This window comes from Macadamia integrifolia, chromosome 13, assembly GCF_013358625.1.
Source record: "Macadamia integrifolia cultivar HAES 741 chromosome 13, SCU_Mint_v3, whole genome shotgun sequence".
Classification (NCBI taxonomy): Eukaryota; Viridiplantae; Streptophyta; class Magnoliopsida; order Proteales; family Proteaceae; genus Macadamia; species Macadamia integrifolia.
The window spans coordinates 7,377,498-7,405,009 of record NC_056569.1 but is presented as its reverse complement, the minus strand read 5'-3'; the positions used below and the strand labels follow the sequence as shown (position 1 = coordinate 7,405,009).

The following is a 27,512-nucleotide window of genomic DNA, read 5'->3' as shown; positions in this document are numbered from 1 at the left end:
CCCCCCCCCCCCCCCAAAAAAAAAAAGAAAAAAAACCTTGGCATTTGCATAGTCACATAGATGTATAAGAGGAGATTTTAGTTGTTCATGCAGGGGAAACAGTAAAGAAGATCACCCACTATCCAATTAATTGTTTTTCATGTCTCTTAAAGAGTATCAGATACACCATAAAGAAAATTAACTTAAAATGGTAAAGAAGCTTTATCATTGCCAAGAGAATTTTACAGTTTTAAGGCATAGAGATTGTTCTTTCCAAATGTTACAAGCAGAACATTATGTTAAACATATCATGCATCTTGGAAAGGAATTTTGATGGATGTGTTGAAATGGGTAGGCATGAAGGCTGCGGTTCAGGCTCTGGTTTCTTCTCCTTTTTCTTCCTCCTCAGATGGAAGAATTGTTGCATTGCGTCCGCGCACTCTGTTTCCAGGACCCCTCGACGGATCACAATCTTTGTGTGAAATGGGTGGATAGGCCCAGCCACCTGATTTGTCTGATCTGAACTGCTTCCCCCTTCAACCCCACCAGGGAATAGCCTGCAATGCAAACTTATTTCTTTTGAGACCTTTTGAACACTCTTTTAATTACAGGTCTCACCTTTGTGAAGTTACATTTTGTTTAGTTAAATTCAATCTGACTTACAAATATATCCCTCACAGGAAAGCCTTTGAACCTCAATAGACAGATTTTACTGTATACATCTTACCGAAAAAAACTCTGGATAGATTGTAAGGAAACAGAGGGAAATATGGTTAAAAAGGTCATGCATATACAAGAGACTTTGGTTGAGTTCATGGAATGTCAGCCTCTTTCCCTTACATGTGATATTTTAATGATTGGGAAGTGTTTCCTGTGAGGGAGTGTGGTTCCTATGTGTGCGCAAAGGCCAATGGGAGCGCATGCAGGAAGCATCCACAGAAACGTAATTTTCCATTTCATGGGGGCGGGCTAGTCATTTCACACCCCCCATATGTTTGGGCGCAGCAGCAACACTCCCCCACAGAAAACATTTTCCCTTAATGATTGACATGCATAACTTCTTACTGCCTCGCCAAGTGAAACGGCTCCTCGCTGATAAAGAAGGCTACAAATACAAATAGAATGAAGGGAAACAGCTGGGCACGCTGCTGGGGTGCACAGAAGCATGTCACTCTCTATCCCTCCCCTTTGCAAATGACCTCCATCCCCTCCTCATCCTGCCTTTTCATTGGTGCACACTACTAGCTTGCAACAAGTGGGCAGCATGCCCAACCCTCTCCCTAGAGTCAATTTCCAAACACAAGAACAGACTCACAAGTCATGAATTACACTCAAGTTTATATTATGGGAGAGGGATAGGCGCACCTGTGTTCAGTAAGCTAGCAGGTGGCTCCAATAGAAGCATGAGATGGGGTATCATACAGGAGGAGCAGGGGGTCATTTCAAAGGGAGGAGAGAGAGAGAGACACTGTGGGCACTAGCTTTCAGTACACCGGCTTATTATATGGAAGAAATAACACTCAAGAAGGTGACATTATATAAATTACCTAACCCAGCTGCCATCAGCACCAAGAAGCTTATTGGGAGCACCCCAGACAATTGTATCAATTCTAGCTTGAAGAATTGCTCCAGCACACATTGGACAGGGTTCAAGCGTCACATAAAGAGTTGTATCCTGAAAGGGAAAGAACAAGAAAATGACTTAAGAAATGGTGCCAGATGAACATTACAGGTAAGCACTGGAAACTTCTTGATATATAAGACATCATTTATGACGCAACATTTAATTTAAATTGCAAAATCTTCATACTCCCCCTAATGAAATCCATTATCCTATTTAATAGTCTCTCTCAGTATAAAGAGACCAAGTAGAAGACTCATTTATTCCTGGCATGAAGGATAGAAAACTAGATATTGTCCATCAAATTGTCAGGTCCTCCACTTGTACTTTTGTTTGCTCTAAGTGGGTCAAGGGACATAGGCAATTTGTGATAAGATACGAGTGAGTACTTAAGATCAGCAGGATGGGATTTCCAAGCATATGGTAGTTGCAAAATCAACTAAAGTTATAAGAAATTTAAGACTATAATCTTTTTATGTAACAAGGAGATTCAACTTTCAAAATTCTGCCATGTTTGACACCTAGGTCCATGTCCGTGTCCATGACAAACACCAAGATCCATGTTCATGTCCTTGTTACCTGTGGGTTATGGTGAGTTATCATCTGGATTGATTAAAAACATTATTTGTTTTTAGGAAAAGGGGGGGACGGGGGTTGGTCCATCCCTTTGTATTGAGATTGGAGGTAGTGCCCACTTGTGGAACTGTTATGCTTTTCTTTCTCAGTTGTAGCCTTGCAGTGTTTTATGTCAAGGCAGACCTGGCATAGTTCGAAATCTCAGTCGAAACCATTGACATTTTGGGGAATGTTTTGGTTTCGACAAAAGGTCAAAACAAAACTGGGTGCGGCTCAGTAGGAATGCATGAATTCGACTGGATGAAATTTCAGTTTCGTCTCGATTTCGGTACAAAACAGTACATAAAAGCATTGTTCTGATCGAAATTTCGGTTTTGATTCAGTTTCGACTGGTTTCCCCTGTTAGAGGGGGAAACTCCCAAAAATACCCAAATACCAGATTTGGTATTTTTTGCCAAATGGCCTACATTTATTGGTGGAACAAAGTACTGGGGACTACTACATCACTACAGCAATTTGAGCAAGATTTGTGTAAAATCCAAACTAAGAGGTATAGCCTTCCCAAAACTCTATGTGGTACTGACATAGAGTGAAGGAGCTGTTTCGCAGGGGTGTTAAACCTTGGTTGTAGACTTGTACATTACTTTTCACACTTGTACTTGTAACACCTTGACATTGTATGATATCAAGTTCAAGAACTCATTTCGTTTCGGTGTTTCGGTGGTTTTAAAACCACAAAAAAAAAAAAAAAAATCGTCGAAATGGTGTACTTTTTCCCATGTGTTACGCTAGCCATTTTGGGGGGCTAATGGCTGAAGTGGCCGAAATTAGCAAAATAAGCGAGACAAAATGACCAAGACGGCCGAAATTTATACAAAATAGTGCATCTTTTTGGCCCGAAATGAGAGAAATTTCAAAACGAAATGACCGAAATTATGTACTTTAATATTTTGTATGCCATTTTGTCTCGGTTAAAAAAAGACATACAGAAATATCCGAGATTTCGGTGAGTTTTCAAACCTTGTTGTCTTCATTCTTAATGCATATGTTATTTATTTTTATTGAATTTTGTGTGTTCTAATACTAAATTATGTGTAGAATAGTATATATTTATGAAAGAAACAGTAGGTATAATGTGCACTACCAACCTAGGGTACAAAACCAAACTACCATTTTGGGTGTGCTTTTTCCATAGAGGGTGATGTATTTTATATAACCTGGCCCCCTTAACCGTACAATAATATATATATAATGCTCCCTACTACTCCCTTAATTATAGGAAATGCAGCAGATCTGAATACACTGAATAGGGCAGAGTAGAGAAAAGAAAGAATGAAAACGGAAGAAAAGTGATCGATAGAAACCCTCCCCACCCATATGATATATTAATTGTGTATATCCTGTAAGGGCAATAATACCCTCACTTACTAGAGTTCTAATCCAGTACTCCTTACAACATGTAGTACATCACAACAATATGATTTAGTAGAACTCTACTAAACAGGGTAATGATCCGGATCTTCTCACCAATACTTCCCCTCAAGCTGGAGCATAGACATCTCCCATTCCCCAGCTTGAAACACATAATTAAGTATGAACTACGACCGATAACTCACCTAACTGATTTGAAGAACAGACATAAGTAGAGATGACTTTCTTCATAACCGCATTATGCACAAAACAACGATCTACTTCAATATACTTGTTTGTTGTTTCTCCCATGGAAAACAGGATTACTAGCAATATAGACAGCAGCTTGATTATCATAGAACACATCCACTGGTTTAATGACTGGATAACCAGGTTCTCCCATGAGAGTTTTTAACCATATCAACATCTTGCAACAGTACTATGCTTTTTACTTTTCAAACTGACTATTACCACCCACAAAAGGTACAATATTTATTAGTAGACCTATTATAAGCAACACCAACCCAATCACCATCAAAATTTTCCAAATATCAAAAGGATTATGCCGATTGTCAATCAATATTTTCCCTAGAGCACTCTTTCGATTAGTCTGTATCAAGGTTTGAAAACTCACCGAAATCTCGGATATTTCGGTTTTTTTTTTTTTATCAAGACGAAATGGAATACGAAATATAAATTTGGTCATATTTCGGTCATCTCAGTCACATTTCAGTAATTAAGTTTCAAAATTTCGCTCATTTCAGCCCAAAAAATGCACTATTTCGTCGAAATTTCGGCCATCTCGGTCATTTGGTTTTGCTCATTTCGCTAATTTTGGCCACTTCAGCCATTAGCCCCCCAAAATGACTAGCGAAACACATGGGAAGAAGTACACCATTTCGACGAAATTTCACCAAAACACCGAAACAAGTTCTTGAACCTTGATACTATGTATACGGAAAACAATCTCACAATGAATCAACTTTTGGTGTCTCCATAAACTGACAACACTTTCTGTAAAGGAAATATCAGGATGAATTGTGGTCAAGTAAATCAGCTTGCCAACAAGACGCCTATACCTTGATTTGTCTTCAAATTCAGCCTACTCTCAAAACTAAGTTTAGCATTAACATCCATAGGTGTATCAGCGGGCTTAGCTCCCAACATTCCAGTCTCTGAGAAAAATCAGTGATACACTAACTTGAATAACAATGTCGTCAACGTATACAATCAACAATAAGAGGGCATACCAATGCACAAATCTCCCGCCACTGCAAGGTCACCACTGCAGAGGATCATAGTGTACGCATCTAACACCCACTTCCAATAGAAGAAAAATAGGGTGTAGCCTAAAAAATGTTAACATCTGCACTAAAATAGTGTTTTCGTGATACTGGATTAAAACACTTATCGTCTCTGAGTATGAGAGTACCCAACAAAAACACATTTAGTAGCATAAAGATAAAATTTATGGGAAAATTACAAGTTACCTACAACGATTTTCAATCTACCAATTAACCAACCCATCTTTTGATTAGCCAAATTATTCAAAATAAAGTTGGGTAGTACAAAAGTACCCAAAATTGTGTCCCACTCTCACATACGTGACACTTATTTACATTTTTGGCCTTAAGATAACGAGATGCACACGAGAGAGAGAGAGAGAGAGAAGCGTGACTTCAGGGCTATAGCCTTGTCGGAAGTGGGAGTGAAGAGATGGAACATAGCTTCTCTCCCCTTCTGCCTCTGTCACCTCCTCCAACTCTTCCGCCCACTCTCCCTTGCTAGAGTTCTATGGAAAACACACCTAACTCTCAACCGGTCCTCCAAAACGCACATCAGCACCTTCTTGCATGCTAGCCTTTGCAGGTTTCAACAAGACGCCCGATTCATAAGTGGTTGTAGTCACTTATGAACAGCTACACTTACCACCCACAACTTATCAGCTTTCACCTTCTTCAACTCGCTGTTGACCTCCAAATCACAGCTACTCTTCAGCTCTTCCCCTTGGAAATAAGGATGGATCAAACCACCAATGCCCTTGGCTGCCTCAATGGTAAAAATCTTATGTTGTACCTTGGGAACCGGGGATCAATATTTGTACCTCAAAGCCCTATAAAAAGGACGGGTCAAATCCAATCCAACAAACCACACCCATCCAATTGTTCCTCTGTTGCTCGAAAAGCCATATAAGCGATGTTAGCACTTGCACCATCTCCGACCATAGACCCTCGGCTCAGATTGGCAAGTTCATTTAGCGATGCCTCAGGCTGTTCCCCTCCCACTGCAAAGTGACCCATAGTAGTCCTCCCACAAATCATTGTAAGAGATGGGAGAGGGTGGTCGGGGGCTCTTCTAGCACACAGACACTGCAACAACGTCAGCCGCAGCCACTGGAGATGATACATAACTGTTGAATGGAATAATGACTTCCATCAGATAGGACACAAGCCAGCTTTATTTATAATATGGAGAACAATCTAGCATGGTACAAGACCAAAATTTCCTATAAGACAATTCTACCCTTGCACCCATTTTACAACGCTCCCCCTCAAGTTGGTGTATAGATCACACATGCCCAACTTGCACACAACAAAATGAAATACCTTACTGCTAAGACCCTTGGTAAACACACCATCCAGTTCATTTCTAAGAACAAAAGGCACATAGATAAAACCCGAATCTAGCTTCTCTTTGATGAAGTGATGATCAATCTCCGCGTGATTCGTCCAATCATGTTGGACTAGGTTGTGAGCAATACTGATGGCAGATTTGCTGGTGCAGAAAAGCTTCATAGGAAGAGTGACGGGGATAGCCAAATCAATGAGAAGACTCTTAAACCATAGAAGCTCACCAACTCCATGGGTTATAGCATGTCTACTTCAACATTTGACTGAGTAGCAACTTGCTGCTTACTCCTCCAAGTAACAAGGTTACCACCAACAAAGGAGTAGATGACCACGAGGAGAAAAGAGAACAACACGACCTAGGGCAGATTTCAAGTAACGGAGGATGCACAATACTGCTTCCATGTGGGTGGAGTAAGGATCATGTATGTACTGAATAACCAAGCTAACAGCATAAGCAATATCAGGTCGAGTATGGATAGGTAAATCAATCGCCCGACTAATCTCTAATATCATCCCTTATCCACGGGTTCACCTTCATTGCTAATGAGGTGATAGTTAGCATCAGTAGGAGTATCTGCCGGCTTGCATCCCAACGTACCGTCTGAGGAAGAAGGTATCCCAACGTACCGTCTGAGGAAGAAGGTCGAGTACATACTTCCTCTAAGACAAGTGAATGCCAATAGAGGACCTAGAAACTTCAATGCGAAGGAAATAATGAAGCTGTCCAAGATCCTTAATTTCGAATTCTTTGCCCAGATATCTTTTGAGGCGAGAAATTTCTTCAAGGTCACCACTTGATTGCTTGATGAACGTCGTGTGGTCAGCATTGCTTTGAGAATAGCTTGTGGAAATCATAGCTTTATGAAAACACCCAAACCAAGCATTGGGCAACTGCTTTAATCCATATAATGCACACTTCAACTTGCATACCATCCCTTAAGTTTTAGAGTATGTAAATCCAAGAGGAATGTCCAAATACACCTCCTCATCAAGTTCCCCATGGAGGAACACATTTTTTCACATCCAGTTGTTGTAAATCCCAGCCTAAGTTAACATCACAACCATGGTTTTAAGTATCGGTGCGTATCGTGCCGTATCGGCCGATACGTATCCGTATCGGTAGGCATCGGCACGATACATACCGATACGCTACATAAAATTTTAGGCCCCCTTTTGCGTATCGCCGTATCGTACGTATCGTATCGTGTCGTATCGTATCGGTACCAATACGTACGATACTCTGCAATACGAACTTTTGAAAATCTGGAAATTCCTGAGAGTATCGGTATGTATCGACCGTATCGTGCAGTATCGAGCTGTATCGTACTGTATCGGTACCGTATCGGTATGTATCGACTGAAAATATGAAAATTCCCGCGAATGTGCCTTTTGTTGTTTGAAACAAACACTTCAAACTCTCACCAATAGTTTTCTATATTTCTCTTCTTTCTTCCCCTTTGATTCACACACCTTTTTGGAGACTCAAATGGTAGATTGAAAGAAACATTGTCGAAGTGAATGGTTCAAAGAATGAGAAAAACATAGTCCAAGAAGAACCTTGATCTTGAAAGTTGAAAATTTTGAATAGTAAGTTCTTGAATCTTTAATAACTTTTTTCAACTTTAACCTTAGATTTTCAAGTTTTTTTACAAATCTAAGGTTCATCATAGGGGTGTCAACCGGTCGGGTCGGTTCGGTTTCGGTCGGGCTTAATCGGGCTTGAAGACTTTCAAAGGCTACACTGTGTCCGCCCATGTAACTAATCGGGCTTAGTTATTGAGGGCATGGTACACTTTATATTCGGTCGGTCGGCCTCGGGCTATAATCGGGCCACCTTAATCGGGCTTTAGTCGAGCCTTAATTGGGCTACGGACATGTTTAATGTTAAACGGGTTTTAACCAATTTTTAAACGGGCCCTCTTTAAAATGTGTTGTTATATTTCGGCCCACTCATGCAAGCCCAAAAAAATGACAATAAATTAATAAATGATACCAAATATAACCATTATTTAAAATGTGAACATGTTTTTACTTTTTAGTTTTTACTTTCTAATTTGGGGGGTAAAATAGGTATTCTACAATCATTAAAGGGTCGGGCTAGGCCAGTGCACAATAGGCCGGTCTCGATCGGGTGTTAAACGGTCGGTCTCGATCGGGCGTCCGACGGTCCAAGTGGCAAAACCAAGACCGACCGTTTATAAACAGGTCGGGCTCAAGCCCGACACGTTTAATAAATGGTCCGGGCTCAAGCCCGACACGTTTAATAGACGGTCCGGGCCGGGCCGGTCTATAAACGGTCGGTCCCGATCGATTTAGTCAGTTCGGGCCACGAATTGACACCCCTAGTTCATCATACTTAGAATCACATTTTGTGCATCATTATTACATGAAATCATTGGATTTATAAGGATTTACAAACTTTTTTCAAGAGAAAATGAGGGTTTCAATTTATTTCAATTTTCTTAGATCTACTCATGCTCAATGATTAAAAATGTTTAGATTTTTTATATGTTATGTAAAAACAAGTGTTCTACAACTTCCATGGAAAATTTTGATTTTTCTCAAAAAAATATATTTGTCTATCAATATGATACCCTCATCATTTTGAACATTTTCAACTCAATATATTTGTCTATCAATACGATACCCTCTACTTAAGTATTTATGCATTCTACATGTTATATATAACTTTTTTTAACTGTTTTTTTATGCAAAAGTGTATAAAAATGTGTTCCCTATCCATTTATATGCGTATCTTTAGCGTATCTTAGCGTATCTCCGATACGATACGATACCCTCCGATACGTATCTTAATTTTGACCGACCGATACGGCGACCGATACCGATACTTTAATCCTTGATCACAACACAAGATTACACTGATGGTGTTCATCTTGGTCACTAGAGCAAACATCTCCTAATAGTCTATCCTGTAAGTATGAGTAACACCTTTGGCAACAAACCTAGCTTTATAACAATCCATTGGACCATTTGTTCTCCATTTAATTGTGAAAACCCATTTGCAACCAACTAGCTTCTTTTGTGGGGGAAGACAAACCAAATCCCATGTGTCATTCTTCCTTAATGTCTGCATCTCTTTAACCATAGTTGCATGCCATTGTGAATCTGCAATGACTTCCTGCCATTTCCGAGGAACATAGACAAAGAGGACACAAAACTAAAGTAGGAGGGAGAAATTGAGTCATAAAAAATAGTCTTAACAATAATGCAAAGTACAGGAGCTAGTAATTTTGCGAACAACAATAGGCAAATCAAGAATAGGATCAACAAAGGAATCAACACCATAAGAGGAATTGGCTTGTCTCCAATTCTCTATCTGCATGCTTGAGAGGTGGCAATTGGCATGGTAGAGTAGGTGTAGTGGTAGTAGTGGGCTGATATTGCTGACGACTACGAACATAAACACGCATCTCTAGTCTAGTTGACTAGACCGGGATTTTATAGTCTACCCCTGAACAGGAACTTCAGAAACAGGGAGAGGTGTCGCAGTGTAGTAAGAGGCAGACTCATTAAAGATGACATCTATGGTCACAAACCAGCACCAAGAAGGAGGGTGATAGCATCTATAGCCCTTCTAAGTGGTAGAGTAACCCAAAAAAATACACTGAAGACCACGAGGGTCAAACTTTCAATAAGGATGATGATCATGAGCATAACAAACACAGACAAAAACTTTAGGAGGGGCGGGAAATGCAGCAAGACCTTTGAGAAGATCCAGAGGGGAGCCGAGCCAAGAACCCTAGAAGGCATTCCATTTATCAGAAAGGCTGCAGTGAGAACCACGTCACTCCAGTATTGGGAAGGAACATACATCTCAAACATGAGAGATCGAGCCACCTCTAAAAGATGTCGATTTTTCCATTCAGCCACACCATTTTGGGCCGGAATACCGACACAACTTGTCTGATATATAATCCCATAAGCAGCTAGATAAGAGTCATAAGACTGAAAGGATCCCTTGAAGTATTCACGACTGTTATCACTTCAAAGAACCTTCACAGTAGCAATAAACTGAGTCTGCACCATACGATGGTAGTGTTGAAAATAATGAGAGACCTCCCCTTTGGTGTGTATTATATAAACCCAAGTAGTCCTTGAATGGCAATCCATAAAAGAGAGAAACCATCGGAAGCCAATGATAGACATACAAAGAGATGTACCTAAAATGTCTAAGTGTATTAAATGAAAAGGACTGACACTTTTATTATCTACAAAGTATAACTAATTTGAGTTTATTTGGCTAAAACACGTCTCACAAAAAAAAAAAAAAAAAACTGACTCGAATTACAATGCTAGAAATCCTAGTTGAAGTCCCTAAAGGTGGTTGTCCCAACTAGCAATGCCACTGTAGTAACTCTGAAATGGGAGGTCAAGAAGATGTTTGAAGAGCCTGACTAGAGACCGAAGAAGATCCATCATCAAGCAAATACAAACCACCGTGAACACTACCAGAACCAATCATTGCCCTTGTCACCAAATCCTGAAAAAACACAATGTGAAGGAAAAATGTGACTTTGCTATTAAGATTGAAGGTAATACTATTAATGAACAATAAGTTAGAGGTAAAATTTAGAACATACAAAATTAAAAAAAGGGAAGAAGCAGGAGAAAGACAAACGGATTCCTTCCCACAAATTGTGGAATGAGTCCCATTAGCTATACGAACCATATTTTACCAGAGTAGGGAGTTTATTGAAAGAAAGAAGTAGATGAACCTATCATGCGATTTGATACCCCAGAGTCGAAAATCCATGGAGTAGTGGCTATAGATGTACTATGACCACAAAGGGAAGTACCTAAACTAACAAGATTAGAATCACCAGTGGCAACAACAGATGTAGAAGTAACAAATGCAGGTTAACGAGGCTCCATCTGAGTCAATAGCCGCCGAAAGGCATGAAGCTCAATAAATGACAGAGAGGGACTAATCTGTGCAGAGTCAGAAACCTCAATATGGTTGGCCCGGCTTTTTTACCAATACCTCAACCACGTCCACGACTAGAAGCATCATCAAGATCGCCATGGAGTTTCCAACAATTCTCCTTAGTATGGCGCTCGTTACCACAAAAGTTGCACTTTATAGGTGCCTTGGTAGATGAGCCGCCAAATTGTGAGGGTTTACTACAGGGTTGAGAGCCAAAAACAAGTGCTGATCTTTCCAGAGTGGCTGAAGTAACATAATAGTATGGTGGTTGTCCTCAAGCTGAATCATAGAGTAAGCCTGCTCCAAAGTAAGGAAGGGTCACGGCTTAGAACATAAGCCAGTAGCTGATCATATTCAACATCCAGCCTTGTCAATAAGTCATAAACCTATAACTTGTCTTCCTGCTTCTTGAAACTAGCGACATCAGTAGGAGTGGCAGGCACAAACTCATAAAAATCCAATTCCTACCACAGAGAACATAACTCAGAGTACTGTGACATGGTCAAAGTAACTCAGAGTAATATTGTGACTGGGTTAGCTCCTTTTGCATTAATTCATGAACTTTCTTGCGGGTTCAAATACCTAAGCATCATTCCCAACCTAGGAATAAGAGTCCTGGGCAGCCATCCATATCTTTGCATTAGAGTCAAGAAGTCGGTAGCCACGGGCAATCTGTAGCTGCATAGAATTGACAAGGGAGCTCATAACTAGAGAATTTTCACATTCTCGTTTATCGACACCCATACCTGTAGTAGGCCAATTTGTGTCTCCTATAAGGTACCTATAATAACCATGGGATTTGATGGATAAGCAGAACAAATGAGACCACATCAGATAATTGGTACCATCAAGCTTGATAGCACACATAGGGAATGTGGGAAAGTTGCAAGAGGAATTTCTATCATTACCAGTGGATGACAAGGATTAAAGTATCGGTATCGGTCATCATATCGATCGGTCAAAATTAAGATACGTATCAAAAGGTATCATATCGGAGATCCACTAAGATATGCTAAATATAAACACATAAATGGATAGGAAACACTTTTTTTTATATACTTTTGCATTAAAAAATCAGTTAAAAAAGCTATTTATAACATGTATTATGCATAAACACTAAATAGAGAGTATCACATTGAGAATCCAAGGTTTTGTAGTTGTTTATAGGTATAAATTCCTTGTCCCAACCTTAATTTTTACTTTAGTTAGAGAGAAAAATGGCTAGCAGCAACTTTAGAACAAAAACCCCTCCTCAAAAAATCGTGTTTTGCTGAAAACTGACCCATCTTGACCATTATATGACCGTAGCGCACCTACGTATCATACTGTATCGATATGTATTGATCGATACACACCGATACGAACCCATACGTACCGAAACGTACATTTCGGCTCGATTGTTATTTTCCATAGAGTATCAATACGTATCGATATGTATCGGTATGTCTCATACCATACATATCGATACAAAAGGATTTTAAAAATTCTAAGTAGCGTATCAATAAGGGCCAATACCGATATGTATCATTCATTCTTCCTATCAAACTATCTCTTCAAGATCAGCAACTATTGGCCATCGATGGACTGTAGTTGAGATTCCTTGTTCAATTAGCAAATCTAAAGATCAGCAACAATTCACCACAGGAATTCACTGTTGGGTTCAATTCTATTGTCTACTAGCTGCCAGATTAATTGATTTTATCATTCATTCTTCTTATCATACTATCTCTTCAAGATCAGCAACTATTGGCCATCGATTGATTGTAATTGAGATTCCTTGTTCAAGTAGCAAATCTAAAGCTCTCCCAAGTTCACCACTGGAATTTGCTGAATTTTCAGGAGTTATTACGTTATATTAATAAGACCTTCAGTAGTTTTGGGACCTTTTTTGAATTAAGCTTTATAAGTTATAACTTAAGTAATTCAGTTTCTACATCGTGAGAAGAGAGTAAAGGGAAAGAGGCACAACCCAACAAATCAGGATAGTCAAAGCTATATGGATCGGCTATGCGGATCCTTGACCTCCAATAGGCTCTATTTGAGGTCAGACTTGGGATAAGACCAAAACTAAGCATGTCATTCCTCATCACTTTGCCTATGGTTATTTTAGGCTTGCCCCTAGCTCTTTTACCTTCTTCAATCTGAATCCGATCACTCCTTACTTGGGAACTTTTGAACTTTATAGTTCTCTTAGATAGTCATTGGGTCATTGGATTGGAATATGGATTGATACAAAAAATGTAAAGAAATTTTCTTGTTGTGCAGACTTTTGATTTCTTATTATTTTTCATGCTTAGCGAAGCTGTCAAGAATTCGTTATTTCATTCCTCCTTTCATAAAAGTAGGTTGGGTGATGGATTATTTTAGTGGTGGATGTAATGCATTTAGGACGCTTTGGCTTGACCGATCTATATGGTACGTCAAGTCAATAGCCGGTACCTTATTATCTCTGTCGTTATAAGCCTGTGGCTGATTTGTAGTTGTTGCTACCAAAAACCCCGTGAGTTGATCCTGCACAAGCACAGACGGCGGAGGCCCGGAGCTTTGTACGGGGTTAGTCCTCCGACGCTCAAGTTAGGGTCGGCCGTACAGTTTTCAGTAAGGGAGTAATGGTGAGGGTATTGATGCTTACCTTCTTCCTTCTTCTCGGCCCCCTTATATGGTTCCTGGGGTCTAGGGTTTTCTCTTGCCTTTCCCCTGTCCTTCTTGGGTCCACCTTCCTCTCTCCGAGTCCCTCTCCAATACGTCCGTCCTTCTTGTGGGGAATATTCCCTTCATGCAAACGATGTGACAGAGCGTGATTGAGTCCTTGGAATCCCTATCTGGTGGGCGACACATGTCCTTTTCCCACTGAGAGATCGATTTGGCTGTATCAGGAGCCCCCTTACTCCCACTAGGAGTCTCTTCTTGTGGGAGTAACCAAAATTTTCACAATCATAGCTCTTTTCTTCATCACTTCCCTTTTTTTTTTTTTTTTTTTTTTTTCCTTCGTCCTTAGCCTTGCTTGCGACCGAGGCCTGCGGTCAGCCGAGGTAAAGACCTTCGGCCGACTCGGCTCGGCCCTACTCTGAGCCCCCAGCCGAGGTGAGGGGACCTTCGATCAAGTCCGTTCGACTTTGGCCTTGCTCTGAGCCCTTAGCCGAGGTGAGGACCCTCGGTCAGGTCCGTTCGGCTTTGGCCGAACTCCCAACTAAGAAGGGGACCCTCGGTCAGGTCCGTTCGGATTTGGCCGAACTCCCAACCGAGAGGGGGACCCTCGGTCAGGTCTGTTTAGCTTTGGCCGAACTCCCAACCGAGAGGGGGACCCTCGGTCAGGTCCGTTAGGCTTTGGCCGAACTCCCAACCGAGAGGGGAACCCTCGGTCAGGTCCGTTCATCTTTGGCCGAACTCCCAACCGAGAAGGGGGACCCTCGGTCAGGTCCGTTCGGCTTTGGCCGAACTCCCAACCAAGAGGGAGACCCTCGGTCAGGTCCGTTCGGCTTTAGCCTAACTCCCAACCGAGAAGGGGGACCCTCGATCAAGTCTGTTCGGCTTTGGCCGAACTCCCAACCGAGAGGGGGACCTTCAGTCAGGTCCGTTCGGCTTTGGCCGAACTCCCAATTAGAGGTGAGGACCCTCGGTCAGGTCCGTTCGGCTTTGGCCAAACTCCCAACCGAGAGGGAGACCTTCTGTCGGGTCCGTTCTGGCGCAAACCTCGAGGGTTCGTACTCTGACGTGGCGGCGCCATTAATGTTCGGGTAGTCGTACCGTCTTTCTCCCCATCTATATAGTGTGGGGGGCCATTTGTGGGGCACTTTTCTTTTTCCTTCGGAGAGCTTACCTTCGGCCTCGGTATTCCTTTCGAAGAGCTCGTCCTCGTCTTGATTTCCCTTAGCTTAGCGACACCCAAAAAGTAAGTCAATGTCTTCCTCGTCGGGCTACAGCCCATCGTCCTCCGAGAGGACGAGGCCAAACCGTAGGCATAGGAGTCCAGGGGAGGTCCTAGGGATGTCCTCGGATTCCACTAACTCTCCCTCTTCCCGCGACTCATCGTCTGTGGCCTCGCCGTCTGGGTCCGAGGGTGGCTCCAACGGTGCAGGATTCAGGGAGAGGGTGCTCGATTCCCGAGCTCAGACCCAGGAGCCTTTAGAAGTGGAGGCTCTCAACATCGTATCCACGATGGACGAGCCAGAACTGGAGGATCTGAGGGCCTCCTTCGGTGTCTCAGACGCTTTCGAGCTCCGTCTGCCCAGACCATCTGACCGAGCCAACTATCGGAACTCCGAGGGCTGTGCTTGTACAAGGAGGCGTTCAAGGCCGGCCTTCGGCTGCCCCTCCACCCCTTCTTAACCCAAGTGTTTCGGCACTATTGGGTATGTCCGACCCAGCTAACGCCGAACGGGTGGCGACAAGTGCTCAGTTTCGTCGTCTTCTTCGTAAGGCACCAGAGGCCTCTCTCCCTCCCCCTCTTCATTAACTGCTTTCTCCTTCAGGCTTACAAGGGCCTTTCAGGTTGGTATTACTTTTGCCCCCGAAAGGACCTTCGGCTTTTAAAGGGTTACCCGACATCCATCCACAGGTGGAAGGAGAAGTTTTTCTTTGTGAGATCGTCCGAGGGGGTGCCCTTCGGCACTGTTTGGGATATCCCGGACCTTAGGGAGGTGAACTCCGCCCCTGCCCTATTCGGGGCAAACGCGGAGTAGTTGGCGATGGCGAGGCGGCAAGAAGACTGTCCTCCAGTCGAGGCCGACTGCCTCAAGTGCGACGCCATACTCTTCAGATTCGGGCTTAGCCCGGGTGAGTTAGGCTAGCCTCCGTTTGCTTCCTTCGGGTGTCGGTGCTTCGTACTGACTCCCATCGTTTCTTTTTGCAGTGCAAGTTTCCAGGGCCGAGGCTAGGGCTGCCGCCGCGGCAAGACAAGCACAAATCAAGGAGGCCAAGGCGCGGGACGCCCAACAGCAGCCGAGGCCGAAGCGGAAGGAGAAGAAGGGGCCATCCTCCGAGACCCCGAAGAAGAGATCCAAAGTCGAGGGGCCGAGCGCCAAGGCAGTCCAAGCCCTCGCTGCTCCGGGCAGTGATGGGCCTTCGCAAGACCCCTCCCCCGCCGCGGCCTCCAGGGGCCCAAGGGTGGCGACCGTGAGGGCCAAAGTGGGGTTTGTCCCTCAATAGTCGGTAAAGGAGGACGACACGCTGGCCGTCGGGCGAGTTGCTCGTGAGCTGGTGATGAAGGGTAGTCTTCCCCGAGACGTCGCCGAGGCTCAGAAGCAAGGGACGACGGCCATGATCACAAATGCTTGCATCTTCATGGCCGGGGTAAGCTTCGGTCCCCTAACCCTCTTCCTTTTTTTTTTCTTGTCTTAGCATTCTGACCTTCGGTATTTCATGTAAGCACAAAATCAGATGGGTCAACTGGCGGCTTGGGCCGAAGCTATGTGCCGAGACCTCGAGGTTGTCGAACGAGAGAAGGCCGCCCTGGAGAACGAGCGTACGATCCTCCTCGAGAAGGTGGAGCACTTGGAGAAGGACCTCGTCTTCACGCACCGGGAATGCGATCAGAAGCTCGCGGAGCTAAAGTCGCAGCTGAAGGCACGAGTTCAGGAAGCCGAGGCCCAAGCCGTCGAGGAGTATCGGTCCTCCGAGGACTTTCGGGAGGAGATCAAACGCGCCATCGCCCCGGGGTTCACAATGGGCGCTACCGAGGTCCGAGACTGGGTCCTCAAGCGTTACCTCGGGGTTTCCTTCGAGGACAGCGGGCTCATCTTAGAGGAGGACGTTGAGGCGGCCCCATCAGCCACCGAGGTTGCCGATGCCGATGGCGGAGGCTGCAGCGAGGAGGGTGAGGTTCAACTGCACCGAGAGGTCCCTCCGACTCCCGACCACGGAGGTTCGGATCAGGAGACCCTCTAAGCCAAAGAAGAGGCCGCGAACCCGATGGACACCCCTTGAGGTCACCCCGGGTCTCAGCTCAGACAGCCCCTTTTTTTGTTTTTGTTATCAGCCTTCGAGCTTCTTGTAATCTTGGCCTTCGGGCCTTCGTATGTAACTACGGCCTTCGGGCCTTCGTATGTAACTACGGCCTTCGGGCCTTCGTATTGTAATCTTGGCCTTCGGGCTTTATGAATGAATGAATGAACTCTTTTTGCTCCCAACTTTCATTTTTCTCGCATTCTGTGTCCCTTTGAGTAAGGTCGTCTTTAGTCCGTAGCTAGGTGCAAAGAGGCCGAAACCCCTCGTTGCCTGGCTTAGGGTCCGCCTTCCTACTTGAGCACGGCTCGGTCCTGCCCCCTCGGCTTATCCGATAGGTTTCCTGAGTCCGAGGACTGGACTTGAGGGACCTGGAGCAAGTACTAAGTGGTTTTCACCAAGTGTCCCTCCTCAACTCCAGCCGAAGGTTCTGTTAAACTGGCATGGATCCGAGATCTAGCCGAGGGCCGACCCTACGAATATCAAGCGATTTTCACTAAGTGTTCTCCCTCGGCTCCAGCCGAAGGGTCTGCTAGACTGGCATGGATCCGAGATCTAGCCAAGGGTCGACCCTTCGACAGTCGTCGCTCCCGACAGTCGATTGCCTTTGGTCAAGTTCCTTCGGCTCTGGGGCTAGGTCACAGGCCGATGGTGGGACCCTCAGTCAGGTTGGCCGGGCCTTGCTCGTGCCTCGGCCGAGGAGTGAATGCTAGCCCTGCAAAGCTTGTTCTCTGCCTGAGCCCCCTGACCAAGGAGAACACCGTCAGCCAGTTCGGCTCGACCTTTGCCCGAGACCCCAACCGAGGTGTGGTCCTTCGGCAAGCTCGGCTCGGCCTCGGCTCGGCCTCCGCCCGAGACCCCGACCGAGGTGAGGACCTTCGGCCAACTTGTCTTGGCCTGTGTGGGCACCCGACCAAGGTGAAGACCTTCGGTCGTAACCGTTCAATAGAGTTAAGGTCATCAGACTGGAGAATTCCTCTCAATTGCCGTAAACCAGCTTTCGTATTATCCAAAAATCTTCCGGAGTTTAGGATGAGGAATTACAACTTAAAAGTGCATAAGAGCGAAAATTACAAAAAACTACAAAAGACAAGTGTGCGTGCTTGCCACTTCACTACTAATGGAATTTTCTTAAGTTCTGAGAGTTCCACGATCGGGGTACCCTTCCTCCCCCCGTAGTCTTCAGGTGATAGGACCCTGGTCGTATTACCCTTGAGACTCTGTAGGGCCCTTCCCAATTTGGATCTAGCTTCCCTTGATGTCTCGGGTCCGATACTTCTGCCCTTCTGAGGACAAGGTCACCCTTCCTGAACTAGTTCTTTCGGACATTGGTGTTGTAGAGCCTCGCGATCCTCTGTTGGTAAGCGGCGATCCTTTCTTGCGAAGTGTCTCTGATTTTTGCCAAGAGGTCTAAATTCGCTCGGAGCCCTCCATCGTTTTCGTCTTCATTATAGTACTGAATCCGATGGGTAATGGCCCCTATCTCCACTGAAAGTACAGCTTCAGTGCCGTATGTTAAAATGAAGGGTGTTTATCCAGTGGCTAATCTCTCAGTAGTGCGGTAAGCCCAGAGGATGTGGTGCAACTCGTCTGCCCATAGTCCTTTGGCGTCATCTAGCCTCTTTTTTATTCCTTGTAGTAGTGTACGGTTGGTTACCTCTGTCTGCCCGTTGGTCGGTGGATAACCGACAGAGGTTTTCCTGCGGTCGATGCCGAGGGCCTCACAGAACGAGCCGAAGGTCGGATTGGCGAACTGAGTTCCATTGTCCGTCACCACAACCCGAGGGATTCCAAATCTATAGACTACCGCCCTTTGGAAGAAGTCCCTTATGTTCTTTTCGGTTATCGTCGCTAGGGCCTCGGCTTCTGCCCACTTCGTGAAGTAGTCCACTACCACCACGACAAACTTCCTCTGTCTCGTGGCCAGGGGGAATGGGCCTAGGATGTCAATTCCCCACATGGCGAATGGTACTGGGCTCGATAGGGATGAGAGCTCGGTAGAGTGTAGCCTAGGCACGGGGGCGAACATCTGACACTTGACGCACTTCCTGACTAGTGATTCTGCGTCCTTCCTCATTGTCGGCCAGTACAGGCCCTGCCTTAGCACTTTATGTGCCAAGGCCCGGGCTCCTAGGTGTTGGCCGCATATCCCTTCATGCACCTCCCGGAGTGAGTACTCGCCGTCAGCGAAATCTAGACACTTGAGGTATGGCAAGGTGAACCTTATCTTATATAGTGTCTCGTCCTTCAGGAAGAAACGCGCCGACCTCATTCTTATTTTTCTTGCCTCGTCCCTATTCTCTGGGAGCTTTCCTTCCTTGAGGTATTCGGTTATGGCATCCATCCAGCTTTGGCCGTTTTCACCTACAGGTAATACCTCTAGGGGTTTTTCGATGCTTGGCTGTGATAGCACTTCGAAATACACCGATCGTCCAAGATCTGCGAAGTCGGAGGTGGCCAGCCGTGACAGTGCGTCTACACTAGCATTCTCTTCTCGTGACACCTGCCTTACCTCGAATTCCTTGAAGGCCGCTACCCTGTCTCGCACCGTCTTCAAGTATTCGGCCATCCTTTGTTCTTTGGTCTCATAGTCTCCATTCACCTGTCGTACCACGAGCTGGGAGTCGCTATGCACTACCAGCTCCTTTACCATCAAAGCCCGAGCCAGATTAATTCCGGCTATTAACGCTTCGTATTCTGCTTCGTTGTTGGAGGCATCGAAGTCGAACCGTAGGGCATATTCTATTTTGAAACCCTCGAGGCTAACCAACATGATTCCTGCACCGCTTCCTGCGTTGTTGGAAGCCCCATCCACGTACAATGTCCAACCCTCTTCTCCTAGGTCCTCGGCAAACTCCTGGGGATCATCGGGGAGTGTCGTCTCGGCTATGAAGTCTGCAAGGGCCTGCGCTTTAATTACGGTTCTCGGTTTGTACTGGATGTCGAGTTTTCCCAACTCTATGGCCCAGTTTACCAGGCGACCGGAGATATCTGTCCGCTACAGTATCTTCTTCAGGGGCTGGTCGGTGAGTACGCATACCGTATGTGATTGAAAATATGGTCTCAGCTTTCTTGCCGCTGTCAACAGGGCATATGCCACTTTCTCTGCCTTTCTGTATCTTGTCTCGGCATCTAGAAGGGTTCGGCTGACATAGTGTATTGGCCGTTGTTGCCTTCCTTCTTCCTTCGTCAGTACGGCACTTACCGCCACTGCCGATACAGCAAGGTATCCCCAGTGTTCGGCTTCGTCAGCAGCGGGGGTGCGGCCAAGTACTCCTTCAATTGTTCAAAAGACTTTTCGCACTCCACCGTCCATTCGAACTTTTTAGTCCCTTTCAGCGCTTTGAAGAAGGGGAGGCATCTATCTGCAGACCGAGACATGAATCGCCCGAGGGCGGTGACCCGACCCATTAGCTCCTGGACTTGCTTCACATTCTGGGGTGACCTCATGTCCCGAATGGCTTGTATTTTGACCGGGTTGGCTTCAATTCCTCTCCGAGACGATGAAGCCGAGGAACTTTCCCGAGGCTACTCCGAATGCGCACTTTGCTGGGTTCAACTTCATGCCGTACCGTCTCAGCACCTGGAACGCCTCTTCCAAGTCTTGGATGTGTCGTTCCGCCTTCAGGATTTTTACGAGCATATCGTCCACATATACCTCCATGGTTTTGTCGATCATCCCTTTGAAGATTTTATTCACCAACCTTTGATAGGTGGCCCCTGCGTTTTTTAGCCCGAAAGGCATGACCTCATAGCAGTACAGCCCACCCTCGGTTATGAAGGATGTTTTCGGGACATCGACCTCGGACATTTTGATTTGATTGTACCCCGAGTATGCATCTATGAAGCTCAGCGCCTCGTATCCTGCCGTGGCATCGATGAGGAGGTCTATCTTCGGCAGGGGGTATGCGTCCTTCGGGCAGGCCTTATTCAAGTCGGTGAAGTCGATGCAGATCCTCCACTTCCCATTCGCCTTCGGGACCATTACCACGTTGGATATCCACTCCGGGTACTGGATCTCGCGGATGAACTGGGCCTTCAGCAGCTTCTCCACTTCCTCGTCTATTTTCTGCTACCTTTCGGGGGCAAAAGTCCTCTTCTTCTGTTGCACCGGCTTCTTCATTGGGCTAATATTCAGATGATGTTCTATCACCTCTCGATCTATCCCAGGCATATCCGAAGCCGACTAGGCGAAGACGTCAGCGTTGTTCCGTAGGAATGAGACGAGTCTTTCTCACTGCAATCTTGGCATGGTAGCCCCAATCTGAAATTGCCGAGCGTCATCCCCCTCTTCGGCTTCAACTTGCACCAAATCTGCGGCCGGCTCCCCGCGTTGATAACTGGCATCATCGCGCAGATCCTCTATCGGGAGCGCCTCGCCCACCTTTTCTTTTCCCCATAAGGTAGTGGCGTAACACCTCCGGGATGCCTCCTGATCGCCCCGACACTCCCCGACACCATTCTTGGTTGGGAATTTCATCTTGAGATAGGGTGTGGAGACGATAGCCTTTAATAGGTTTAATCCAACCCTTCCTAGTATGGCATTGTATACCGATGTAATGCCCACCACCAGGAAGTTGATCATGACCGTCGCTTGGCGATCTCTGGTGCCGGCTCTTACCGGCAACTCAATCGACCCTTCCACCTTCACTGGGACGTCGGGGAATCCCTGCAACGGGTGTTCGACCTTCTTTAACTTTCCCTTGTCTAGGCCCATCTTTCGGAAAGCTTCAAGGAACAGGATATCAGTTGAACTGCCGTTATCCACTAAGATCCTCTTCACTTTGCAATCCGCTATGGTCATGGTGACAACCAGGGCATCGTCGTGCGGAGTATGTACCCCTTCCAGATCATCATCTGAGAAGGAGATAACCGTCCCCGTCCTCGCCTTCTTGTTCGGCCATTCCGCCATATGTACGCTTCTTGTGTAGGCCTTCGCTTCCTGGCAGAGACTGAACTCTCTCCAGCGGCTGGGCCTCCACAGATGGTCGCTATAACTCTAGTTGGGCTCTTATTCTCATCTCGGGGGCGGCACTCAGCTTCCTCGGGTGTCTGGTCCCTTCGCCGTTCCTGATTGCCTCTACGGGCGAGCCCCCTTCTCTCATAGCGACCTCTGCCATCTCTCCGACAGTTATCCCTTCGGCCATTACCGTCTGGGGCATCCTCCTTTTCACGGTCTACAAATCGGCCTAGATATCCCCTTCGGATCATCCCTTCTATCTCCCCCTTGAGGTGCCAACAGTCTTCGGTATCGTGGCCATGGTCTCTATGGAAGTGGCAATATTTGTCCATGTTGCGTCTCTCGGGGTGTCGCCCCATCTTTCCTAGCCACTTCATGGCCCTGGCATCTGAGGAATCTTTTATCTGCATTAGTACCTCTGTTCGCCTCCGGTTCAGGGGATGCGTATTTCTCGAACTTCCTTGGTGGACTGGGGGCCCAACCGCGTTCAGACTTTCGTCTTTTGCCTTCTTCAGAGAGTTTGTCGTCGGCCCTTGAGAGCCTCTTCCTTACCGCCTTCCTTTCGGCTTCTTCATCGGCCTGGAGGGTCTCTTCCATCTGGATGTACTTATCGCACCGTGCTCTCAGCTCGGTCAGATTCCTAGGTGTATGCTTCGCTAGGGACCTTTTCAACTCCTTATCCTTGACGCCTCCTAACAGGGCCGTGAACTCTTCCTTCGGGTCTAGGCCTCTGATTGTGATCTTCTCTTGTTGGAATCGCTTCATGTAGTTCCGCAGCGATTCCCCTTCTTGTTGCTTGACGTTGGTCAAGTTCAACGTAGTCTTCTGAAGGGGCTGGCTACTAGAGAATCCATTCACGAAGAAGTAACTTAGGTCGCTGAAGCTGTGGATCGACTTCGTCGGCAGACGGTTGTACCATAGCCTCGCCGCTCCTCTGAATGTCAATGGCAAGGCACGACACATGATGTTTTCCGAGACCCGATGGAACTGCATGGCGACCTTGAAGCCTTCCAGGTGATCGACGGGGTCCCCTGACCCGTCATAAGTGTCATACTTGGGTAGGCGAAAGCCGATCGGGAGCGGATCCCTCATGACCTCATCAGTTAGAGCCGTGTCATTAGTGAGGTCTGGCTCGTGGGTTCCCATCTGATTTTCTGCCACCTTCCTGATCTCGTCTTTCAGTTCTAGGATCATCCGCCTCAACCCCGAGTCCTCGTGCCTCTCATTGTCTCCTCGGCGCAGATCCCCATGTGGATCTCTGGCGGCACGCTGCGTCCTACCTCGGGGTGCGGGACTTTCCCTCATTGCTCAGTTTCGAAGGTTATGACCGGATCTTATAGATCCTGTATTGCTCTGGTCCTCGTCTCGAGCCCTCTCAGGCTAGATGTGGGGGCCTGGCGGTGCTCCGCCGGTCCTCTGAGAAACAGCTTTGAAGACCTCCTTCATCGCCTTGACCATCCGATCATACTTGTCCTGGAGGGCTTCGAATTGCTCCCTCGTCACGTATTCTTGCGCTTCAGGAGGGGGCGGAGGATCACTACTTTCGTGTACTGAATATCCGCCTAAGCGCGGGTACCTTATGGATACTTCCCGGTCATCATTACCCCTTGCTCCTCCTATCTCAGCAGAGGGAGGAGGCCCCCCTGAAGGTTCTTCCCCCATATTCACGTTTGACACTACTCTTATCTTCCTGCGGTTGTAGGATCTCCCCACCATTACTGTCGTTACCACAGACGGCGCCAATCTGTTGCTGCCAAAAACCCCATGAGTTGATCCTGCACAAGCACAGACGGCGGAGGCCCGGAGCTTTGTCCGGGGTTAGTCCTCCGACGCTCAAGTTAGGGTCGGCCGCACAGTTTTCAGTAAGGGAGTAATGGTGAGGGTATTGATGCTTACCTTCTTCCTTCTTCTCGGCCCCCTTATATGGTTCCTAGGGTCTAAGGTTTTCTCTTGCCCTTCCCCTGTCCTTCTCGGGTCCACCTCCCTCTCTCCAAGTCCCCCTCCAATACGTCCGTCCTTCTTGTGGGGAATATTCCCTTCATGCAAACGACGTAACCGAGCGTGATTGAGTCCTTGGAATCCCTATCTGGTGGGCGACACTTGTCCCGGGGGCGACACGTGTCCTTTTCCCACTGAGAGATCGATTTGGCTGTATTAGTAGCGGTACGTCAAGTTGACAGCCGACACTTATTATAATTAGCCATAACCAGTCACTCTTTTTGCATGGATGCTCGCACTCGTCCTTGCTTGGAATCTCCATGTAACCGCCCCCATTAAGTTGGGATAAGGTTTTGGATGTTGTTGTTTGTTGTTTGTTGTTTGTTGTTGTCTCTTCATGTTCTGATTCAAAAATCTGTATTAAGGGTGTCAATATCTAAACTGGACCGGTTAAACTGGACCGGACTGAACCGATTAAGCCTGATCCAAACCGAACCGGTGGCTTATCAGGCCGGTTTCGGTTTGTATTTTAAATTGAATCCGGTCTCGGTTCGGTTCGGTTCGGGTTAGACCATTGGGCCACCGGAAACACCGAAAATGTGCACCAAAACCGGAACCGATCCAAACCGGCCCGAGATAAAACCGGACTTAAAACTCATTAACCTAAGTGGGCCAACACTCAAGTGGGAGAAGCCCAAGGCCCCAAGTGTCCAACCGGACCAACGCTAGCCCAAGTGCCCAAGCCCAACATTTATCAACTATTCAACTTCAACTTGTCAAAACCCAAGTGCCCAAGCCCAAGTGCCCAAGCTAATGGCTCCATACCGGTTTAAAAAACCGATCCAAACCGAAATGAACCTGGTAAATCCAAACCGGTACAACCCGAACCCAAACCGCACCGAAGCCGACACCGGACCGAAACCGATAAATCCTTAATGGGGTGGTTTCGGTTAGTTCCAAAGTCACACCGAAACCGGTGGAACCGGACCGAAACCGCACCAACCCGGACCGTTGACACCCCTAATCTGTATATAGAATTCCTCTCTACTGCTGAATTTTTCATATCTCAAATTCCAACCATTGGATTACTCCATGCTTTTGACATCTGATTGTCATCAAAGTTTCTGATTCTGTTTTCTTGGTTTTCATGAGAATTCTGGAAAATTCCCTTAGAATTTAATTCTGGTTTTGGTTGGTTTCTGGAATTCTTACCTAAGGTAGCCCAGAACCACATTATACTAGCTTAAGCTTTTCAATTAAATAACCCCATAAATATATGAATATTAACAAAAATAACAAACAGCAAAACATACTTGTTATTATCTCTTGGAAATATATATATATACAAAAAAAAAAAGAAGGGAAAAACGGATCCAAAAGCCTGTGTACTTCAAACTCTTTCAATACGTGCGCTGGTCACTTCTCATTCTTGTGGATTGCTAGTTTGGTAGGCTAATTATCGGACAGACTTCGGATCCCGTGACAACCACCTGTCAAATTTGGTGGTCCATCATGTATAGGTTATCATCCTTGATTTTTTAATAGTTCTAGAATTCTAGTTGAGTTAACTTTGGAAGGCTTGAAATTCTTACCTGAGGTGACCCAAAACCACATTATACTAGCTTAAGCTTTTCAATTGGATAACCCAATAAATATATGAATAATAACAAAAATAACAAACAGCAAAACATACCTGTTTTTATCACTTGGAAAAAAAAAAGTGGAGGGGGGAGGGGGGGGGGGGGGTGGGGGGTGGGGGGTGGATCCAAAGCCTATGTACTTCGAATTCTTTCAACACATGCGCCGGCCACTTTTCATTCTTCTGGATTGCTAGGTTGGTAGGCTAACTATTGGATAGAGTTCGGATCCTGTGACAACCACGTGTCAAATTTGGTTATCCATCATGTATAGGTTATCATCCTTGATTTTTTATAGGTTCTAGACTTCTAGTTGAGTTAACTTTAAAGAATTTCAAGCCTTTCTTAGAAGTCAGATTGGTCTAAAATTTGACCATGGAGAATGATGATGTGGACAATGAGTCCACCGATTTGGACCCCAACTGGCCTATAAATGGCAGTTATTAAGGACAACAAGCAATGGTTACCAGGTACAGCATGTGGAAACCCAGCTCCTAATAAACAAATATAGAAATTATATGATATCTATTAATAAATTATAAAATAAATTATGGGCAATAGAACACTGCCATGCTGGGGCAGGCACACGCCAGCACACAGGCCGATGGGGGAGGGTGCACGGGAGCCTCTTCAGCAACCTGCAGGGTGGGAGCAGCATGGTCTTTCCGCTCCTGATGTGCCTGGGAATTTTTTTGCACCTGCAAGGTAGTGTTCTTTCTCCCATAAATTATATATAATCGTAAGTTATAATTGGAATGGATTATAGTTGTCATGGTGCCAAGGCGAACTAAGGCGGTGGAGGGTTGTCTAAGGCTCTAAGCGCTTAGGCGAGAAGGCGTCCGCCTTAAGGCAAGCAAGGCGACCAAGTGTTATTTTTTATTTTCCCTATTTTCTAACATTATTTAGTAAGCTATATATATTTTGTATCTTAAAAAATCAAGATTAAGCCACATCAAGTCATTTAAAATCAATATTTAGCCACATCAAATCATAAAAAATTAACATTAAGTCATATTAAGTTATAAAAAATCAACATTTAGAGAAATGCTCTTGTTCTATAATAAGTTTGACTGGTCAAATGATTTTATTTTTACATGAGACTTCTTATATTAGTTATAACATAAAACAAGCTTTCCAATAAGTCTAAGAAGTCTAAGATTACTTAAATCTAAGTTGTAATAACAAAGTTATGCTCCAGTCAAATTTATTTTTAAGTGCGCGAATGCTGTTAAAATCGCCGAAATGAAAATAATTTTATGGATATTAAAACAAAAGATTATTTTACCGGACTTTTGGTTTTTAGTCATATTTTAACATGATAGAATTTATAAAATTTTCATAATTAATAAAAACCCCAGCATTTAAAAGTTGAAAATCGCCAATATAACCAAAATCCAGTTTTTGTTCTTGGACTTGGGGGTTGACTTTTTATCCTTTTGGAATTTGATTTTTAAACTATTTTTATTGGATTCAAATGGAGGTATTTGCTTTTATGAATAATATCTTAAGTAAATGAAATAACATTTACTTAAATGATATTTGGCATAAATAAGAGTCAAAACACAAGGCGACATGCAGTGCAACAAGGCGACTATCGCTCAAGCCCCAGGCAAACCGCCTTGACAACTATGGAATGGATATATCAATATTCGGTGTATCCAATATATGAATACCTCGATAAATATCCAAAAATAAAAGGAATCAAAATCCAAGTCGAATATGGATTTTTCACTTTCATGTGCATCCCTAAACATTCCATTCAATGGTTAGCAACTGGCACTATAGGATTTTTTAACTAGAGGCTTCATCAGTGGGTACTATAGATCTACAAAACTGGAGAACCACGTCCCAATTTGTTGTTCAGATGGAGACA

At 45.3% G+C, this 27,512-nt stretch overlaps 1 protein-coding gene across 1 annotated transcript in view; it reads right to left on the bottom strand.

Annotated features, from left to right (window-relative positions):
- Nucleotides 1-97: 97 nt before the first annotated feature.
- Nucleotides 98-27,512, bottom strand: part of LOC122059533 (tRNA(adenine(34)) deaminase, chloroplastic-like) — a 32,229-nt gene continuing 4,814 nt past the window's right edge. Inside the window, exons 3-4 of the mRNA XM_042622370.1 lie at nucleotides 1,527-1,654; nucleotides 98-536 (exon numbers count right to left, since the gene is read on the bottom strand). Of these exons, the coding sequence (XP_042478304.1) occupies nucleotides 260-536; nucleotides 1,527-1,654 (405 nt within the window). The 3' untranslated portion in view covers nucleotides 98-259. The remainder of the gene's footprint in view (nucleotides 537-1,526; nucleotides 1,655-27,512) is intronic.